General features: G+C 42.0%; 2 protein-coding genes across 12 annotated transcripts in view; both read right to left on the bottom strand.

Moving 5' to 3' along the window:
- SUPT16H (SPT16 homolog, facilitates chromatin remodeling subunit) overlaps positions 1–15,360 on the bottom strand; it is a 44,202-nt gene extending 28,842 nt beyond the window's left edge. Inside the window, exons 1-4 of one of the 3 annotated variants that reach the window (XM_023752857.1) lie at positions 14,989–15,360; positions 2,454–2,546; positions 1,072–1,242; positions 276–428 (exon numbers count right to left, since the gene is read on the bottom strand). In XM_023752857.1, the coding sequence (XP_023608625.1) occupies positions 276–428; positions 1,072–1,242; positions 2,454–2,546; positions 14,989–15,054 (483 nt within the window). In that variant the 5' untranslated portion in view covers positions 15,055–15,360. Of the gene's footprint in view, positions 1–275; positions 431–1,071; positions 1,243–2,453; positions 2,547–14,988 lie in introns of those variants that run through there. The other 2 variants (XM_006087397.3, XM_023752858.1) reach the window with 2 other exon arrangements.
- Positions 15,361–16,157: 797 nt separating this feature from the next.
- The window catches only part of CHD8 (chromodomain helicase DNA binding protein 8), a 67,539-nt gene continuing 63,331 nt past the window's right edge, over positions 16,158–20,365 (bottom strand). For 7 of the 9 annotated variants that reach the window (XM_014454672.2, XM_006087396.3, XM_023752854.1 and 4 more), the window contains 4 exons: positions 20,195–20,308; positions 19,823–20,002; positions 19,316–19,432; positions 16,158–17,204 (listed from right to left, as the gene is read on the bottom strand). In XM_014454672.2, coding sequence (XP_014310158.1) covers positions 16,632–17,204; positions 19,316–19,432; positions 19,823–20,002; positions 20,195–20,308 — 984 coding nt within the window. In that variant the 3' untranslated portion in view covers positions 16,158–16,631. The remainder of the gene's footprint in view (positions 17,205–19,315; positions 19,433–19,822; positions 20,003–20,194; positions 20,309–20,365) is intronic. The other 2 variants (XM_014454675.2, XM_014454676.2) reach the window with 2 other exon arrangements.

Genomic DNA, 20,365 nt, shown 5'->3' with positions numbered 1-20,365 from the left:
TGAGCTCTATCCCCAGTGTGGGGCCTGCAGAAGGTAACTGATCAATGATTTTCTCTCATCATTGATGTTTCTATCTCCCTCTCCTTCTCCCTTCCTCTCTGAAATCAACAGAAATATATTTCCAAAAAAAGGCTTACTGGTCAGCCAAAGGGAACATAAAATGGAAATGTAAGATAATGTAGTTTTCCCACATTCTCTGCACTATCTGTTACGGAGGTCTGTCACACTTTTGCCTTCTCAACTCTCAATTTGCTTCTTTCCAGGAGTATTCTTACTTTGTCAAAGCCCTCTTTGTTGAGGCAGTCATTCCAACTCTTCATGAACTCTCCAGGGAATTTGTCTTTGCTGAACACTCCAATCTTCTTGCCATTCTTGCTTTCTTTAATGGCTTCAATCATTTTGTCAAAGCTGCTTTTATTACTTTCATTCTATTGGTGTCACAGGGAAGAGGGGTTTGTCAATTAGTTTTAGAATTAGACATCTATGTACTACTAGTAAAAAATAGCAGAGACAAATACTCTAAACACTGGAAAGAATGAATTCTATCCCCAGGCCCTACCCACTTCTTTAGGGCAAACAGTAACAAACCAGAAGTTAATACATTTCTTTGTATATTTTTATATGCTTAGGTGAAGTGCCATAAAAGTTGATCATTTCCCCCCAGGAACAGCTGAGAAACTCATACACATAGGTGAACAATATTCTGAGGAAAAAATCTTTGTCAGGTGAGAAGTATGAAAAAATATTACATTTAATAAAAACTAGAACTAAGGTATATCTAAATTTCCTTAAGGATATTTGAAGCTATCTGTTCCAATTAAGGTACTCAGATGAAAACAAGCATAAATTGACAGTATCCTTGAGAATGGATAGTTTGTTTAGCCAAATAACTGACAGGGTTGTTCAACTCTTTTCTTCTTAACAATGAAGATGCGACAAAACTTTGAAATTACAACCACCCTCAGCTATAACCTTCCCCTCATATTCTATTAAATTCTTAGAAGGCATTTCTGTTTATCACTTTTACAAACATTCTTTCACATTTATGACACATTCTTTATTAGTTCTGACCTTTTCTCGTATCAGCAGTGTGATGGCAGGGGCTCCATTAGCATTCTCATTGCCCTTAGTATTGGCAATCTGTTTCAAGAACTCCACTTTTTTTTTGCTGGCCATAAAAATGATTTTGTCATCACAGAAGACCATGATAGTATCAGTTAGTTCATAACCAAAGAGCCATGTCTATTGGAAAAGATAACGATAACAGTTTTTACAGATAAAAAAATTAATGTACTTGTGTAGAAATACTTATAAAATAAGATTATGTGAAATTAACTTCAGAATAATCTGAGGTAGGAGGGGGCCTGGATGTGGACAAATGAAATAAAATTGGCCAGGAGTTGACAATTTACTGAAACTAAACAACGGGTATACAGGAGTTCAATATTATTATTTTACCTAGTTTTATATATTTGAAATATTCTGTAACAAAGACCATCAAATCTTGGGACAATTTGTGTTTATTGAAACGCTTATTTTTAGGGCAGAAGTGCATAAAATGGGACAAAATAAAGCCCTAGGGAACAGTGCATTCTACCTCCCCCAAAGATTGCTAGTTGTGTACCAACTATTAATTTTTTCTCTCCAAAAGAGATGGGATTTTGCCCAGCTGGCATGGCTCAGTGGTTGAGCGTCAACCTATGAACCAGGAGGTCAGGGTTCAATTCCCAGTTAGGGCACATGCTTGGATTGCGGGCTCAATCTCCAGTAGGAGGCGTGCAGGAGGCAGCCGATCAATGATTCTCATCATTGATGTTTCTCTCCTTCTCCCTTCCTCTATAAAATCAATAAAAATATATTTAAAAAAGATGGGATTTTTGAGCTGGGCAGACTGCTCAGCATGAAGACTTATTTCCGTTCCTTTCTTGCAACTAAGTATGGCCAACAGATTAAATTTTGGCCAATAAATTATAAGTAGAAGTATTCTGTAGGACTTCAAGCAAGTCTCCTTAAAAAGGGGAAGGAGATAGCCAATTTTCTTCCCTTTCTCCATTCTTTTTGCTTGGAATGCAAATGTAATGACTGAAGCTCTAGCAATTTGTGTATCAAGAGCACAGGGCTAAACTCTATAAATGGTCGAGATGTGGAAAAAAAACTGGATCCCTGAAGACTATCTAAGAGAAAAAGAAATATTCTGTGTAATCCACTGTTCAGATTTTTTTGATATATAGTTAAATCTGTCCCAATTTATATACCTCTCTTTTTTCCTTATTTTCTGATCAGTGCTGAATACTGAACTTTATGTGAAGATGAAAATATTCTCATCTGCTCTAATATGGCAGTCAGTATAGCGTACTTGAGATTTGGGACTGAGGAATAAAATTTTTACGTGGCAACTATACTGAACAGTGCAGTAGATGATTCAATGACAGTCAAGGCTAAGAACTGCTCACCTGTAAGGCAGTTGACTTGGCATAAACAATTTCTTCATCAACACCCACTGATACAACAATGGCATCAATGTTAGCATATTCATCTTCTCCTTTCTGAAAAGTAAAGAGTAGGTAATTTGGTCATTTTCTTCTTACACCAGGCAAAATAGGAATAGTAAAATATATTTAAAAAAAAATGTATATAATTTTTTCCTAAGAGAACTTGCAAGTTTAAGAAATTCCATGTTTACTTGACAACTTCACAGTCATTGCTCTACGCAACTGTCACCACAATCTAGAACATTTTCACCCCCCCCAAACAAACCCATTAGCGATCATTATCCATCTCCCTCTAACTCATCTAATTTGTCTATTCTGGACATTTCATATAAATGCAATAATAAAACATGTGGCCTTTGTGTCTGGCTTCTTTTACTTAACATGCTCTCAAGGCTCATCCATGTTGTAGCAAGTTTCAGTACCTCCTCCTTTTTATTGCTCAATAACAGTATTCTATTGCATATATGGATCATATTATGTCCATTCATCAATTGCTACACATTTGGGTTATTCCTATTTTTTGGAGATTATAAATAATGCTGCTATGAACATTCATGTAAGTTTTAATGTGGAGCTATTTCTTCTGAGTATATGCTTAGGTGAGGAATTGCTGGGTCTTATGGTAACTGTTTAACTTTTTAAGGAACTACCAGACTATTTCCAAAGTGATTACACCATTTTACATTCCCAATAAGCAATGTATGGGATTTCCAATTTCTTCACATACTGACTAATACTGTTGTTTTTTTTACTATAGCCATCCAATAGATGTGATGTAGTATTTCATTGTAGTTTTGAGTTGCATTTCCCTAATGGCAAATGAGTTGGGCATCTTTTCATGTGATTACTGACCATTTGTATACCTTTTTTGGAGAGATGCCTATTCACATCCTTTGCCCATTCTGTAAGTGGGTTATTACTGTATTATTAAATTGTAAGAGTTCTTTTTATATGCTAGAGATGTCTCTTATTAGATGATTTGCAAATTTTTAAGACAGAGGGTTCTTTTCACTTTCGTAATGCTGCCCTTTGAAGCATAAATTTTTTAATTTTGAAGAAATCCAAATTATTTTCTTGTGCTTTTTAAAAAAATCCTTACCTGAGGATACATTTAGAAAGAGGGAGAGACGGAGGGAGGGGGGAGAGAGAGAAAGGAGGAGAAGGAGAGGGAGAGGGAAAGAGAGAAGGGGAGAAACATTGATCGGTTGCCTCCCATTAGTACTTGACTGGGAATCAAAACCACAACCTAAGTATGGCGCCCTGACCAGTTGTATGGCACGATGCTCTAACAACTGAGCAACCCAGCCAGGGCATTTTCTTATGCTTTTAAAAAATTTTTTTGCTATGTACACTCCAATCTATCTATATAAAACCCTAACATGCAAATAGACCAAATGGCAGAACAACGAACAACCGGTCACTATGACATGCGCTGACTACCAGGCGGCGTGCACGCAGAAAATGGCAGGTGTTGCTCTTGTTGGGATGGTGGAGTAGGTGAGCGAGGGTGCCAGACCAAGGAGGATCACTGGTTGCTGTCACTGGGGTGAGCCTCTGGTGGTTACTGAAAATTCTTTACTCCCATGCACTGTGGTCCTGCCCGGTGCTTGCACCTGCTGCTGGCACCGGCCCCACTTGTACCTGCTGCCAGCCCTGATCACCCCTTAGGGCTTCTTCACCTCCCCCTGCTCCTAAAGGGCGTTTGGAGCCAGCAGCTGCCCACACCCACTGCTGGCGCTGGCCCCAATCGCTGTGCCATCAGTGGGGTCAGCAAGTGCGAGCAGGGCCGGTGCCGTCAGTGTGTGGGAGCGGGGCTGCCAGGAGACAGACCAGGGGTCATGGCGGGGGCACGGAGGATGGGCCGAGACCTGCCTCTGTGCCCACCACAACCTTGCAGCCCACAGTTCCTTTCATCGTGCATGAATTTGTGCACTGGGCCCCTAGTTTGTTAATAAACATGGATTTTGTGTAATATTACTGCTACCTTGATAACCTCCCAAAATTAGTAACAGGCACTCCCGTATATTTAATGCTCATGTGTTTTAGATATAAAAAAACACCACTGAAATTAAACAGAAAGTCCCTTTTAGTATTTTTTGATATTTAGTTGAGTCAAAAATTTCAACAAAGAAAAAGGCATCAACATGTATAAAAATTCAAAATACACAGTGATTCATTTTTTAAAGTGTACAGAGTATAATCATGTGACTTAATTTGGAAAATCATCCAAAGGAACCTAAATACAATTAAAAGTAGGCATAGAAAAAAAAAAAAGACCCACACATTCAGCTTTTTTTGATAGAGAAAACAAACCCAAAAATCTCAAGGATTTCAACTCATATACTAGTAAAATGTGCAGTTTTCCACTGCTGATCAAAAAAGGTAAGAGGATGGTCTGGATGGCATGATTCAGTGGATGAGTGTGAACCTATAAACCAGGAGGTCACGGTTCAATTCCGTCAGGGCTTTTGCCTGGGTTGTGGGCTTGATCCCCAGTGGGGGGCGTGCAGGAGGCAGCTGATGAATGATTCTCTCTCATCACTGGTGTTTGTATCTCTCTCTCCCTTCTCCTTCCTCTCTGAAATCAATAAAAAGAAACACACACACACACACACACACACACACACACACACACACACATATTCTATATAATAAAAGCCTAACATGCAAATTGTCCCTTTGACCCCTAGCAATGAAATGCGCTGACCACCAAAGGCGGCATGGAACATGGCGGGTGTTGGCGATGCAGCACTGGAAGCGGGTGGCAGTGGAGGCACTGCTGGTCCCAATGGGCCCTGACAAGAGCGGGACCGTGGCGGGATGGTGGAGCAGGCGAGTGGGCGGTGCCAGGCCAAGGTGGGTGCAAGCAGGGCCCAATTGCCCGGCAGATGGCGACAAGCGGTGGGCTCCCAGGAGCTGAGGGAGCCCAGCAGGGGCCCAATGACTCAGCCGAGGGGGGTGTGCAGGGGCCTGGGAGCCCAGGGCCCAGAGGTCAGCTGGGACCTGCCCTTCCATGCCAGACGCTTGTGCTTCGATCTCTGGCCAGGCCTGGGGACTACACCGTGCATGAATTTCATGCACTGGGCCTCTAGTGTGTGTGTGTGTGTGTGTGTGTGTGTGTGTGTGTGTGTATAAATTTTTTTTTTTAAAAGGTAAGAGGATGAATCCTAATTTCTCTTGGAACCAGTTGCTCTGACCATATATTCTTTTTTTAAAAATATATTTTATTGATTTTTTACAGAGAGGGAGAGAGACAGAGAGCCAGAAACATCGATGAGAGAGAAACATCAATCAGCTGCCTCCTGCACACCCCCCACTGGGGATGCGCCCGCAACCAAGGCACATGCCCTTGACCGGAATCGAACCTGGGACCCTTCAGTCCGCAGGCCAACGCTTTATCCACTGAGCCAAACCAGCCAGGGCTGACCATATATTCTTGGTTGAGTCTTTATAAAAATGAATGAGCTCTAACCCCAGAAGAAATATAATAACACCAGAATTTAAGATATCAAAAATAATACTAGTAAATTTGGATAAAATTTTTCTTAAAATATTAATCAATGAAAAAGATTACAATCAAAACAAATATTTTAACAGGAAAATCCAGAAGAATACTTTTCATTTTCAAACTCTTTGAGGAGTACAAATGCCTTATATAGATTACATTTAAAAAGTCTAAAATTGGTCCCAACCAGTTTTCTCAGTGGATAGCATGTCAGCCCATGGACCGAAGGGTCCCAGGTTCGATTCTGGTCAAGGGCATGTACCTTGGTTGCAGGTTTGATCCCCAGCCCTGGTCAAGGCACGTGCAGGTGGCAACCAATTGATGTTTCTCTCTGTCTCTCCCCCTTCCCTTCTACTCTAAAAATCAATGGAAAAACATCCTTGGGTGAGGATTAACAACAATAACAACAACAACAAACAAGAAAAGTCTGAAATTGTGGGAGATTTTAAATAATCTTCTTGTGAAACTCACACGATAAGCTATATACAATACTAAAGCATTTTGATTAAGTAATATCTGGAATTCGTTTTGAAATACTGGAGTGGAGGGGGCTGGTTTTCTGTGTGTGTTTTTAAAGTGCCAGGCTAGCATAGCAGCCCCTTGCCCCTGGACCGGCCCCACAGCCAGCTACAAATGCCAGCCTGGCTATTTGAGGGGGTTGGGGCTCAATTCTGTGCTGCTTACAAGGTCTCCAATTCCTAACCTGTTCTCTACTGCTTAGGCTGGTCTTCAGGACTTAGACTGGAGCCCTTGTTAAATCTGGACTTGCAACCCCTTTGCTCCTCTCTATCGATGAATTATCTTGCAGCAGTGACCCCCTGGTATGCATAGCTTCTCAACATCTACCAAATCTTTTCTGTCTCCAAATTCTGACACCTTCCAATCTGTCTGTTCCACTTCACATCCAAGTCAGACTGTTTTGGAAGAGGAAATGGACAGAGTGGTTAAGTGACTAAGCAGAGCTGGGATAGCAACACCCTAAGTGCTTGACAAGTATTCTCACTGGGATGATACTGATGATAAATATGCATATCTCATAGAGCCCCAAGGGGCTCAGATTCAGGAAGCACCAAGTATCAAGGAAGGGAGATAGGGTATATTGTACATGGATGAGCTCAAGGCTAAAAACAGGTCTGGTCAGAGAAGGACCCCTCCAGTTCTTGGAAACCCTGACACAATCCCTAATCTCTCCACAAAAAGACTTACTTTATTCTCTGAAGAAATTAACTCAGAAAGCTCTAGACTCAGATAGTAGGCCCAGCAGAAGGAAAGTGCAAAATGTTGGGGAATTAAACAAAAGTCTGCATTCTGAATGACAACTGGGAAAAAATGCCCAAGGAAAAGAATTAGAAGATTTTTTCTCTGTGCATCTTCATTGAATTTAGAGAAAACACTTCAGACACTGACATTTGTGGGTCCTCCATTGACTGAGCCAGACTATTTACTCTAGAATAACCCCAAGTCGAGAGGCTCCATTCATGCAGAGCTTCCAGTTTTGTATTGCCTTTTTCTTTATATGGATGAATACAGCCAAGCCTCATTTTGATTCTTGCGACAAGGAATAGAATCAGATCAGCCTTCCCAAAATACTGTAAGCTTGAAGACTGACAATAATAGCTTCAATTCTGACAATCCTAAGTGATTTTCAACCTCAAATTTTATACCCACTGAACTGTATTATTAACAAAAAGTAGAGACAAAACTTTTTAAGACATACAAGGGCTCAAGAAATACGTATTTTCTGTATCCTTTCTTAAGAACCTCTTAGAGAAAATGCTCTTAACAAAATAGAGAAAACTCAAGACATGGGCTATAGGATATAGGGCACTCAACATTGGGAAGTCCCAAGGTTCAATAGGCCTGGAGAGCAACTTATCCATATAGAACAGTATAATGTAAGGTTGAAGGGTGGGGTAGGTGGTGGTGGTAGTACTTAAAAAACAAACAGAGAATTAATAAAATGTCTGAAGAGTGCAAGAATTTTAGAATGATTGATGAGATTTATAACAGACCCACAGGAAAAAAATTAGGGCTGAGGACACTTAAAAAGGGAGAAAAATTGAGGCAATCATGAACACCAGGAAAAATAAAAACCATAGCAGAAAAGGGAAGGTAACTGTTCTGTTATTTCACCCCAGTGAAACTATTTACATGAGCATTAACTATGTAAACTGACTACTAATTTTATTAAAAACTATGAAAAAAAACTTATAGAGGGGTGAATGTGAGATAAAGCAAGTGTAATAAAATGTTAATTGTATAATCTAGGTGGTTTGTATGAGTACAGGCAGTCCTTGGGTTACGTTGGACTCGATGTACGTCGTCTCATGGTTTTGTGGTTACGTCACCATCTCCCATTTATTTATAAAAAAAAAAGTTCCACCATTTTGATGTATGTACATATGTGCTTTATGTTTTTTATTATTTATTTACCACAAGTAAAGGTCAGGAATCGTTATCTTTCTTTTAAGTTTTTTTTTTACTGTTTCACTTCATTACTGCTATGTATGTGCTCCATGTGAGTGACTCAGGTGCTTATGTAGGTGGGTTCTGACTTACAGTGAATATCATGTTACGTCGTGCAGTAGGAATGGATCTCCGACGTGGACCTACTGTATTTAGTGTAGAATTCTTTTACCTTTCTGAATGTTTAAAATCTTTAATAACAATGTATTAAGAAGAAATTTTAAGTGTCAGGAGGTAGAAGAAAGTTAAAATAGGTGTGATGGCATAAAAAATTAAATTTAAATCCTAATTTACCAAAACAGTTAATATGAAAAATAGACAAACCAAGAACTAACAGTATATAGATATTAGTTCAAAATATGAAAGAGAACTAAAAGTGGTTGTTTCTGGGGCAGGTAACTTTTTTTGTTGTTGTTAATCCTCACTGAAGGATATTTATCTATTAATTTTCAGAGAGTAGGAAGAAGGGAGGGAGGGAGGAGAGAGAAACATTAATGAAAGACACTGATTGATTGCCTCCTGAATGTGCGCCCACCAGGGCAGGAGGGGTTAGGGGGGCGTGAACCTGCAACCTGGGTATGTGCCCTTGACTGGGAATTGAACCCAAGACCTGCGGGATGATGCTCTAACTGCTGAGAATGGCATGGGCGAGTTACTTTTTAAAAAGGCTTTTAAAACTATTTGCTTTTTTCAAGCCTATGTATTACTTGATTAAAATAATTTTTAGAATGCAAGTTAATAATAAAGGGGGTTAGGAACCAGCAACAATTGTGCAGTATCTGAATGATAAAAGTTGGGGAAATATTGCAGGGCACAGGAACAACTACCTTCCTTTGAACCAATTAGGTATTGCATTAAAAGAGGAAACACTTTGAAGTTTCTGGTGATAGCTGGGATACCCACATAATTTATCATCCAAACGGAGACAATTTTGAGAATAAAAAACAACAACGGTATACCATTAATAATTACAGAGGGGCTCAGCTGGCATGGCTCAGTGGTTGAGCGTTGACCTACGAGCCATGAGGTCACGGTTCAACTCCCGGCTAGGGCACATCCCCAGGGTGGGGTGTGCAGGGGGCAGCTGATCAATCATTCTCTCTCATCTTTGATATTTCCCTTTCTCTCTGAAATCAATAAAAATATATATTTAAAAGTAATTACACAGGGGCAGAAGGTGGATAGCTTCAGAAGGTGGATAGCTTCAGGAAAGGTAGAACTTCCGGTCATCCTAAGTATAGCCTGGGAAAAATCTTTTCAAACCAAGAAAGAAATAATCACCATCGTTCACTGGATGCCTACGCTATGCCAGGCACTAATTATACTTGGTAATAGGGATAAAAAAATAAACATAAAAAAGTAGATAAGAGTAGACTATAAAAGCTGAGTAAGCAAGAATAAACGAATCCCAACCTGTCCAGGCATTTACTTCCTTCTTTACCCCTCTTTAAGAGACCAAAGCATTATTTAAACCTTTCCCTATTTCCCTCCAGAGATAAAGGAACCATAAGAACTGAGATGAACATTATCTGGGAGAAAGTAGTATGGGGCCCTGACCGGTTTGGCTCAGTGGATAGAGTGTCGGCCTGCAGAATCAAGGGTCCCAGGTTCGATTCCAGTCAAGGGCATGTACCTTGGCTGCGTGCACATACCCAGTGGGGAGTGTGCAGAAGGCAGCTGATTGATGTTTCTAACTCTCTTACCCTCTCCCTTCCTCTCTGTAAAAAAATCAATAAAATATATATTTTTAAAAAGTAGTATGGGAATTGCCTATATTTCTTAAGTCACAGGAGATAACTGCCTAGTCTTGGAAAGCAATCTGGAGCAAAATAAATTTGTCCATGACAAAAAATCAGCAGAGCCAGAGAGCAGCACTCAGGAGAAGCACTGATACTACAGGTTAGTTTTCTCCAAGGGCAAAAATTTTCTTTTTAAGGTTGGAGCCTCAATCCTGATAGGTTGAGTCACATAAATTAATGCATTAGATCAGCATTCCTTTTGAAAACAGCTGGTGTTTTCCCAGCAGGAGTGGTTCAGTTGGTTAAACGTCCCTAATCCCATGAACCAAAAAGTCACCTGTTTGATTCCTGGTCAGGGCACATGCCTGGGTTGTAGGCTTGATCCCAGTAGGCAGCTAATTGATTCTTCTCACATCAATGTTTCTTTCTCCTCCCTCTCCCTCTCAAATAAATATATATTCAAAAAAGAAAACAGCTGCTATTTTGACATTTTACGGAATTCTTTTGGGATAAAAGGAAGATGACTAAAGTCCAGTTTCACTTATAACAGGATGTCCTAATAGGCAGGTCTCAAATGAATTATAGTTGTACTTGAATATTGTATTCCTCAGTTCTCAAAGGGGCCAAGACCCCAAAATGATGGGAACCTCTCCCCTTGTATCACATGCAGTACTAATCTCATTACTTGGTTAAAAATAATTACAATCATGAAAAGGTTGGGAAGCCCTGAATAAGGACCTAGTAAGTATAAGAGGACAGAGGAGAAGACCATCGCCCCTCTCATGACCTACCACTAACATCCAGAGTTTCCTATGGCAAAAATACAAAGGTGCTGCAAACCTTTTCTGTTTGTAGCAGGTCTAACTGATATATATAAAAGCCTAAGCAACCGGATGACCGGCCAGTAGCTACGATGTGCACCGCCCTGGTGGTCCACCAGCCCGGCGGCAGCCACTCACTCCTTTAGTAGTCCTGCAGGTCCAATCTCTGAACAGGCCAGGCACCGATGGACCAGTGCCACCGGCACAATCCTTATAGCACCGCCGGCCTCTGGGCACCATGGCTGCTTCCCCTCCCTAGATGCTCCATAAGAAATGATATGAAAGCGGCCGCCAGGTGGCTCCTGACAACCGGTGCGAAGGTCAGCGGGACGGATCCGGATCCTGGGCTGGCATGGGCATCCCAATGCCCGCCCAGAGGGCTGATTGCTTTCCAGCCCCCCACCCCCCTTGGGACGGGTGCCAGATGCAGGGCTCACGGCTGGTGAGCGCCACTGCGGAGGCGCAAGCCTCTCCCGATCAGGACTGACTGGGCGAGAGCCCAGAGCAGGCGCAGCAGGGCCGGGATGAGTGGGAGCAGCAGGCAGGAGTAGCAGGTGGTGTTGGACATGCACAATCCCCGCAGGCCACGCTAAGGGACCCCACCAGTGCACGAATTCATGCACCAGGCCTCTAGTTTTAAAATAAGAGGCAGGACTGGACTAGACTCAAACATCCCAGAGTCATTAAACAAGTTCTAGTCACTATGAAGGTCTCCTGTTTGATTTTTGGCAGAGCCTATTTTCTCAGGTATGAGATTTAATGTTTTAAAAATTTCTACTCAATTAAAAGTGTGTGACACTGCAATTGTTTTTAGGACATAAGTTATGAAATCTGTTAAGTAAGAAATATATCTTATTTGCAGTAGCTTCACAATATATATTTAACCCAAACTCAACTTGTAGATAGGTGAAATTAGGACTCACATTAGCTCCCACTTTTATTTTTTTTTAAAAAGGAGAGGGGGCAGTCGTAGCTTTCTGGTTTTCTACAATTCTATGTAGTTGAACACTTGGAGTGCGGGAAATGAGTTAAGTCGGCTCGCGTGAATTGCGCGTACTCCGCGGGAGCCGTCTTTAACTCGGTTCATATAGATTTGCGGTGGAGTGCGGGAAACGTGTAAACTCGGGCCGATTGTAACTGCGTATTACCAAATATTTGTTTGTAATCCACCCTTTTGGTGGATGGAACAAAACCAAAAGACAGAGCCATCTTATATTTTGGCGGGAAATTCACCTGCACTCCAAGTGTGAAGAGAGTTTGATCTACTTTGTGTTAGCTTGTACACCACACAGTTCTGAAAGGCTTATGCTTAAAGGTATCTAAGACTAAAAAGTGGATGTGGAACACAAGCTAACTTCTCAGTTATCTATATATATATAAAAGCCTAAGCGACGGTTACAACCAAACAACCGGTCACTATAACGCACACTGACCACCAGGGGGCAGACACTCAATGCAGGAGCTGCCCCCTGGTGGTCAGTGCACTCCCATAGCCAACCTCCCCCAGCCAGCCAACCTCCTGTGGTCCCTCCCTGCAGCCAGCAGGCCCCAATCGCCTGATTGGGGCTGAGCCCTGGGCTGGAATGGGAAACTGGGGATGGGTGGCTGCAGACGCGTCCCTTTCCCAGGGGGGCCAAGGACCAGCTCCCTCCTTGGGGCCAGCGGCCAACTTCTCATGCCCTGTTCCTTCCCCTGGCCGGCAGGCCCCGATCAGCCCGCCACCCACCTGCCACGGTGGGGGCGAGGGAAGGAGGAGTGGGGGAGGCGGGAAACTGCACGGATCAGCGATCAGCATTCGGCGTCCGTTCCTTCTGTGCCTGGCCCTGCGACCACTGCCTCCTCTCCCGACCCTGCAGGAACCTTTGGGCCCCAATAGGCCCTGATCGACGGCCAGGCCTAGGAACCACCCGTGCACGAATTTCGTGAACTGGGCCTCTGGTTTTTGTCATAATAGAGGTTTGAAGATGAGAGATGACAACACAGGTTTGGGAGTTATATAGTTAACTTCAAGTTCTTCTCTTATTTCAATGCCAGTTTTCTTAAAGGAAAAAGTGCAAACAAACCAAATATAGCATGCACCTACATATTTCACTCTTTCTGGACAGCTAAGAGAATAAACAACCAGAAATTATCCCCAAAACTATGATCTCTGCTTAAGCAGAGCAGAATGAAAGCACTCTACTAGAAAGACTGTGCATACAGAAATTCTACTGGTAGGTTCTGAGCATAGTTATTAAAATGTAATTATAAAAAAGAAAGTACATTTGAGTAAGATTTTATAATAAGCCATAAATTTTGCTATTGAGTAATTTTTATGACTTGGCTCAACTTTATAATGCCAGGGTCTTATCAACATCTAACAATCCCCCTTTCAAATGATGTCATTTGCTAAATAGGAGGGCCAACATAAATTTTAATTATTTTTGAGAAACAAAAAATGGGGGCCAACAAATGAACTTTCATGGATTTAAAGACTATCACTTGAGATTAAGTTTGCCAATTTGTCTTCAGGCCCCAAGTTTTTCCTAGTTTCATGCTTTGCATTTAATTACCACATAGGGGAATGGTGAGGTCTAAATTAATCTGTTTTCATGAATGGCTTCGAGAGGATAATTTGATAAAGTCTGAATTACCCAGACTAGAAACAACCTCCACATCAAAGGTATATGATTGTAGGGTCTAGGGGGGAAAAGAGGGGCTTTTGATTATTACCAGCACATTAACACGTGTTAATCTTTAAAAGATATCGGGACCTTTACAGTTTTTCTAACATGCATCATGTTCAAATTTTAAAAGTTGACATTTGTTAAAAACTAACCAACAAAAAATTTTAAAAATAAATTTTATTTCAAGACTTGTCTAGCATAGAGTCCTTATTTTTGCTTTTCATAAAATGTAACTTTTATGAAAATTATCTAATTTTATTTTATTTTCAATTATCTAATGCATTTCTCCTCAAAAGAAGAAACATGCACAGGAAACTTTAATGTGAATGGCAGGGAAATGATCAATTTTAATAGTTTGGTTTTTAGTAGAGGATCAATTTAGAAGGCAACTTACAATGCTGAAATCAGAACTGAACATTTTTTGCCAGGACGTTTTTCAGGTTTTAAAAGTCTTTATTAGCTTATCTTCCCTGGATGACAGAGTTCAGAGGCCAGACTTAATCTAGACAGCTCAGGCTGCACCACAGGATGCAACCAAATGTTTGAATTGACAAATGACTTTCATAAGAATAAATTTTAACAGTGAAGGTTTTTCAAGCAACAAAACTGCCCAATCTTTAAAAGACTGGGAATTGCAACAGCTCTTTTCTGTAAAGGTGCCCTGGACACTCTACCAAGGGGGAAAACTAATCAGGTTTCATGCATCACATCGTTTTTTGTATTACTAATGCCTGCAGGTTTTCTGTTACCCACGGCAGGGCCTAGAACATGAGGCGGTTGCAGGTAAACAGCATTTGTGGAACTGTAGCAAAAGGCCCGCAAAGAATAAACGCGAAGAGCCCGATTCACATCCTCCTCGCCCCTCTGTCCATCCTTTACGAAGACTGTTGTGATTCTGGCGGGACCGGGGCAGAATACTCTGGTTCGGGAAGGACAGAGCGAGTGCGTGGGTGTGTGTGAACACTGCAGGAGGGGGCGGCCAGACGTGGTCACGGCGTGGGAGGGAGTGATGATGCAAGCCTCTTCTAGGGCGGGAAGAAACTACGAGAGGTGGCTGTTATGCATGACCCGGGCCGGCACGCGGAGAAGATGGTGGTGGCCGCAGGGTGACTGCGGGGGATCCCCTGTTACGGGGCAGCGCTCGGGGCCGCCTGAGGTGAATGCTCCTGGAGCAACTAAAGGGGCGCGACACTGAAACCGGGATTTCTCGAAGGAAAGGGAAAAAAGGGCGCCGAGAAACGGGGTTATTATGGGATGTAAAGAGGGGCTCCCTAGGGGAAATTACGGGATCTATCTCACCCGCCAATTGCTGTACAGTCTCTTCACTCGCCGGTAATAAGCATCTTTATCCAGAGTCACAGCCATAGCCACAGACGCCGCTCCTCCTGGGGTCCCGAGATTCACGCGAGGTCCCGGCTCCACCACCCGCTCTCGGCCCCGGAATCCCGCACTCTCCCAGTGACCCGGAAGTGTCGACCTCAAAGATGCCCTTTCCGCTTCCGGGTCCCGACAGCACTGGGTTTTGCTTTTTTAAAAAAATCCTCCCTCGGGAGGTTAATAGGAAGAAGGAAGTGTGGGGAAACCAACAAAATGTGCAAAGTCTAGATTTTCGCGGGATTTTGTTAACTTAGTAACCGCACGCTAGTCGACGTCATCACGTGACGCCCTGCCTCCGCCCTTACTCCCCGCCGGGCCGCAGTTCCCAGGAGCTCCGAGCTTTCGCCGAGGCGCCGGCTGGGGAAAGCTAAGGGGGCGGAGGCCTGACGCGCTGGCCCCGCCCCTCGCAAGCTGCCGCGCGCGGGTGGAACGGCCCCACCCATTGGCGAAGGAAGGGGAAGCAGAAAGAGCGGGATTTGGCGTGGGAGTGGTACGTTCCGCTCCTAGAAATGGTGGGGAAGCAAACGTCTCTGCTGCTCCAGGGCTGGAAAAATCTTCGCTGTCAGGACGCTGGGTCAGGGTCTCCAGGAGGACGAGGAGAGCTCAAATCAGGGAGAGGGAGCCCACCCTCCCAATGAAACTACCACACCAGTTATGGGGTAAGGACAGAAGCGGGGGAAATGCCCAGGCTTCATCCGAGCGCTGGAATGGCAGGGGAAGGGTTGTAGGAAACAAATGGCTTAAGAGGATTCAACCCCATACCCGGCCCAAAGTCCTGACGAACTCTTGCCAGTCTCCTAGCAGCAGTTCAGTGACACCACTTCAGGCTTTCCTAAAGCAGTTACTTAATTTGAAACAAGTTTCGTGATTCTTGCCAAAATTCTTCCATCTCTTCTCAGAACTTGGAGTTTGAATCTGGAACATTTTGCCTACTATTTAGCTTAATCCCCTTGCCTTTAGCAAACTGGACAGCCTACACTTATCTATAACCTTTAATGGAGTACAAATGACTGCCCTATCCAACTTAACTTTGCATGAACAGTAATGGACTTTCGGAAAGTGGTGTTGAAATTACCCATCATGAACAGCAATACTTAAAATTAATATTTATATTGGATTTGAGCAGATGTAGAACAAGGGAAGAGTGGGAAAGGATTAACTTAAATTTATTAATGCCAAGGGAAGGAAGGTAACAGTTCCTGACCCTCCCGCTGTATCCACAGTTCAGCCAGGAACAGGCTCTGCCAGAGGCTAGGGCCAGCGCTACATAGTCTGTGGTTAATGGAGGTTTCTAGGGAGGGGTGAGCACCTCAGTTGCTCTAGTCTCCTTTCCTTCCTCAGAAATGAGGAAGTGGTCGTGTATTATTTAAGGAGTTCCCCTGCCCACCCAATCCGCTCAAATTTGGAAGCAATTAGGTATAAGTTTTCTTTTTCCTTTCACCTCCTCGAGTGGGAGTCTTGGGTTTCCCCACATCTCCCCTGCCCCTCCCATTTTTCCATAGTCCAAGGGCCAGAGTAAATGAAAATACAGCAGCCACCCAAGCAATGGGGACCAAGCTGAGGCTTCAGTCATCCGCATCTTCGCTGGAGTCTGAGTTGGCTGGCATCATAGGATCATCAATGAGTGAGAAGTCCCTTTCTGAGCTATCATAGCCCTGAGATAAATCATCATCATCATCTTCATCCTCATCGTCCTCATTGTCCTCAGGTTGCAGTGATGGCAACCTCAAGGCAGTACCAGAGGTGGTAGAGGCTGGTGAAGAAGGATAACCAGTGGCTCTCAGGCCTGGATGGTGATGGTGATGATGGTGGGGGTGGGGGTGGGGGTGGTGGTGGTGGTGATGAAGCATGGTGCTGGAGTCTACATGAGGGGATGATGTTGCACCACCCATCACAAACGGCATAAAAGGCAAGGATGCAGAAGCAGCACTGCTATGGCCCAGAGATGACACAGACTGCAGACCACTACTGCTGTGCTGGAAGGTATTGTGCAGAGACAGGGAGCCAGTGCCTCCACCCTGCATCAGGGCCATCATCTTAGAAAGGTCTGGTCGCATCCTACGGGCTCGCTTCTTACTGTTGTCTGGTGCAATAGGCCCTGGCAAAACCCGATTGAATACAGTTTCAGCATGGTGACTCTGCGAGGAAGAACAAAAAAAGACAGTGAAAAGAAGGGGAAAAAAATGAAACAAAAGTAAATAGTTATAGGAGCAAATGCTGGAAGTAGTTGGTTGAAGCATTCTGATGCAAAGATCAAAGATTGCATACTGACACTCATGCCCAGAGTTTTGCTTTTTTTCCCCAGGAGTACATTGTACTTTTACTCTGACCAACTACTTGACAAATGCTTACCTTGGTTAATGAGGTGTCTGAGTAAGACACTGAGTCAATACTTGTACAGTATACTTTACTGACAGCAGTTTGTTCACATGATCTTACCATGTGAAGTGCTCACAACTGTACTGATATTTACGATACTATCTTTCATCAGATCAGAGTGGGTAAACCAAAGAGAGGTCAAGTTACACTTTTGGAAGTCTAGAACACCAAAAAGATTGTGGCTAGCTCCTCACCAAATGTAATACATTTCTCACAATGATAAAAACTTACGTATCTGCTGAATTTTAAATTGCTTCTTTCAAATGTTCTGACTAAATTTTGGTTAAGTTCACTGGTGCTGGAAATTATTACTCTTAATGCCTCTGCTTTGCTAGACATATGTATAATACTAGGGAAACAGTCACTGAATTCAGACAATGGGTATCTGTGTCTTTGGACATTGCCCAATCTAAGCCTACCATCTCACATGAGAATATACCTTTCTATCTTACAAACATCTCAAAACTCTATTTGTAAAGACTTTTAAAATATTATAACAGCACCTAAACTTCAATAATAAAGTATGTAGTGCTAGACACAGTGATCAATTCTATATAAGAATTCTGTACTAGTCATAATTTTCTATGATTCTTTCTTTCTTAGAGTTATCAATAGACTATAAAGAATTAGCAATAGTAGTTGAGGTAACACTATTTTTAGAATTAAAGGAAGAAAAGTCTTTTTTTTACAGGCTGCTCTACAATGATAAATTCAAGACAGAGAAGGTACCAGCCTTCTAGCCATCAGCCTCTCATATCAACTATTTTGCCTATTACCCACTTGGTCCCATGGAGACTAAGAGAAAAAGTGAAAACATTCTTTATTTTATATGAAACTATTTATATGCAACACTTTCACCAAAATAAAATAAGCCTCATAAATATATATTATATGCAAAATAATGTTATAAGAATTTGTTAAATACAAAAGATATTGTTCATTTAGAAATCAATTTTGTTAAGAGAAATCATGTAAAAAGATGTAAAATGACCAAATGAGTAATGATTAAATAAAGTGAGTATGCAAAAGTGCTAATCCATTATAAATGCTTACCAAATCAAACCATGATTTTTATCTGTTTAAAAAATACAACTATTGCCCGGCCAGCATGGCTCAGTGGTTATCAACCTATGAAATGGGAGGTCATGGTTCGATTCCCAGTCAGGCTCGGCATGTGGAAGGCAGCCAATCGATGACTCTCTCTCATCAATGATGTTTCTGTCCCTCTCTCCTTCCTTGAAATCAATAACAATATATTTTAAAAAAATACAACTATTACCCAAAATAAGAAAAACACAGCCAAGAGAAACTTTTGCAGTTTTATGTTGGTGGAAAGGATATGAGTACTTAATCCAGAAGGTCTGTAACCATGATAAAACACATAATTATTATTAAATAATAACCTACTGAATTACTGGCATATTATTAGTGATTCTCAACCCAAACCCCATGACTGTTTTCCTTAGTAAGCCCCAAATCACTTCTAAAATATATAGAATCATAAAATTTTTAGAAATTATGTGGTCCAAACCTCTCTTTTCAGGCAGGCTGTGGAAAAAGAAAAGGTTAAAGGATTTGCCCAAAACCCCTTAGTAGAAGAGTAGGATAAGGCTTTAAATGCTCTAACACATCTTACTAATTCTTGTATTTTAATATGCTTAAAGTGCTGAAATTAGTTTTTAGAATTTTATGCTTTTCTAGAGATAACGATGCCATCAGGACTATAAAAATACCAATAAAATTACTCTGGCTTCCTTATTGGTGAAGACATGTTTTCTCTGACACACATTGGAAAAAAGATAAATAGCATTAAATTTCTCCAGTCACATCTAGTGTGGGAATAGAGCGGTAATGCCTCAGTCTCACTTACCTTTTTTCCATTCCTAGAGTTGGGGGTCTGTACTGGTTCCATTCCCAAACAGTTCAATTCTACCTTATTATTTTTTTTACATCTCTGCCACTTTTGTTTTCTGCGATCCTCCATATACTGCAATAGAAAAGCATCAGTTATCCTAGAGGAGTAAAAATCTGCTCTAGAGTAATTACTAAGGTATTAGTGTCTAGTTTGACAGTAAGTGCTTATTCATGGATAAACAGATTAGTCTTAGTGGAAAACTGCAATGAAGTAGATCTCTCCAGAAATTTTAGGTGGTTATATAATAATTTGATAGCAAATACTTGCCTAGCAATTTAACAGGTGCTTTAACATTATTTTATTTTTGATCCTTACAACTCTATAAGGTAGGATGACTGGTAGGTACTACACCTATTTTAAAGATGCAGAAACAATGACATAATATGGCATGCTTCCTCCATCTCACACATCTAAAAATCAAGGGAATGATTTTAAATCCTGCTGGATGGAACTGCCACTCACCGCTAGAAATCGGGGATCGACAGCGAACTCTGGATGACCCTGTAACCACATCTCCAGTTCAGCCCGGCGAGGGGCATCCTCACCCACCAGCAAAGTACCATCCACCTTATTGATGACAGGGATCCGAGTCTCCAGGTCCACATCAAGGTGATTAGGCTCTTCCATGCACTCCACCTCCAGCTGCAAACCCAGAATCCACCCCCATGAGCACATACTCTTCTTTGGGGCAGGAAGGGAGGGGGAGCAGAGCCAATGGTAGCCATAAAATAACTTTCACATCTTCTAGTCCCTCAATCCCAAGTGCCTTCACCATTACTGAGAATAAAAAGCTCTTATCTAATCAACTTGTTAAAGACTTTCTCTACCACTCACCTCAACTAGCTTCTTTCTGTTCCCCTTCTTCTTATGAAACAGAGGATGTCCATCTCCCATTACTCCATTAGCCATCAACTTGTGCTTCTGGAATGTTAGCTTCAATCCTTCCTCCTAGTAAGACAACCCACCAACCCAAGATGTCAATTGGCACATGTTTTTAAAATAAGG

This window comes from Myotis lucifugus, unplaced genomic scaffold (assembly GCF_000147115.1).
Source record: "Myotis lucifugus unplaced genomic scaffold, Myoluc2.0 scaffold_38, whole genome shotgun sequence".
In the NCBI taxonomy this organism is placed as follows: domain Eukaryota; kingdom Metazoa; phylum Chordata; class Mammalia; order Chiroptera; family Vespertilionidae; genus Myotis; species Myotis lucifugus.
The sequence above is the reverse complement of the archived record's forward strand: the minus strand, read 5'-3'. Positions and strand labels throughout refer to the sequence as shown.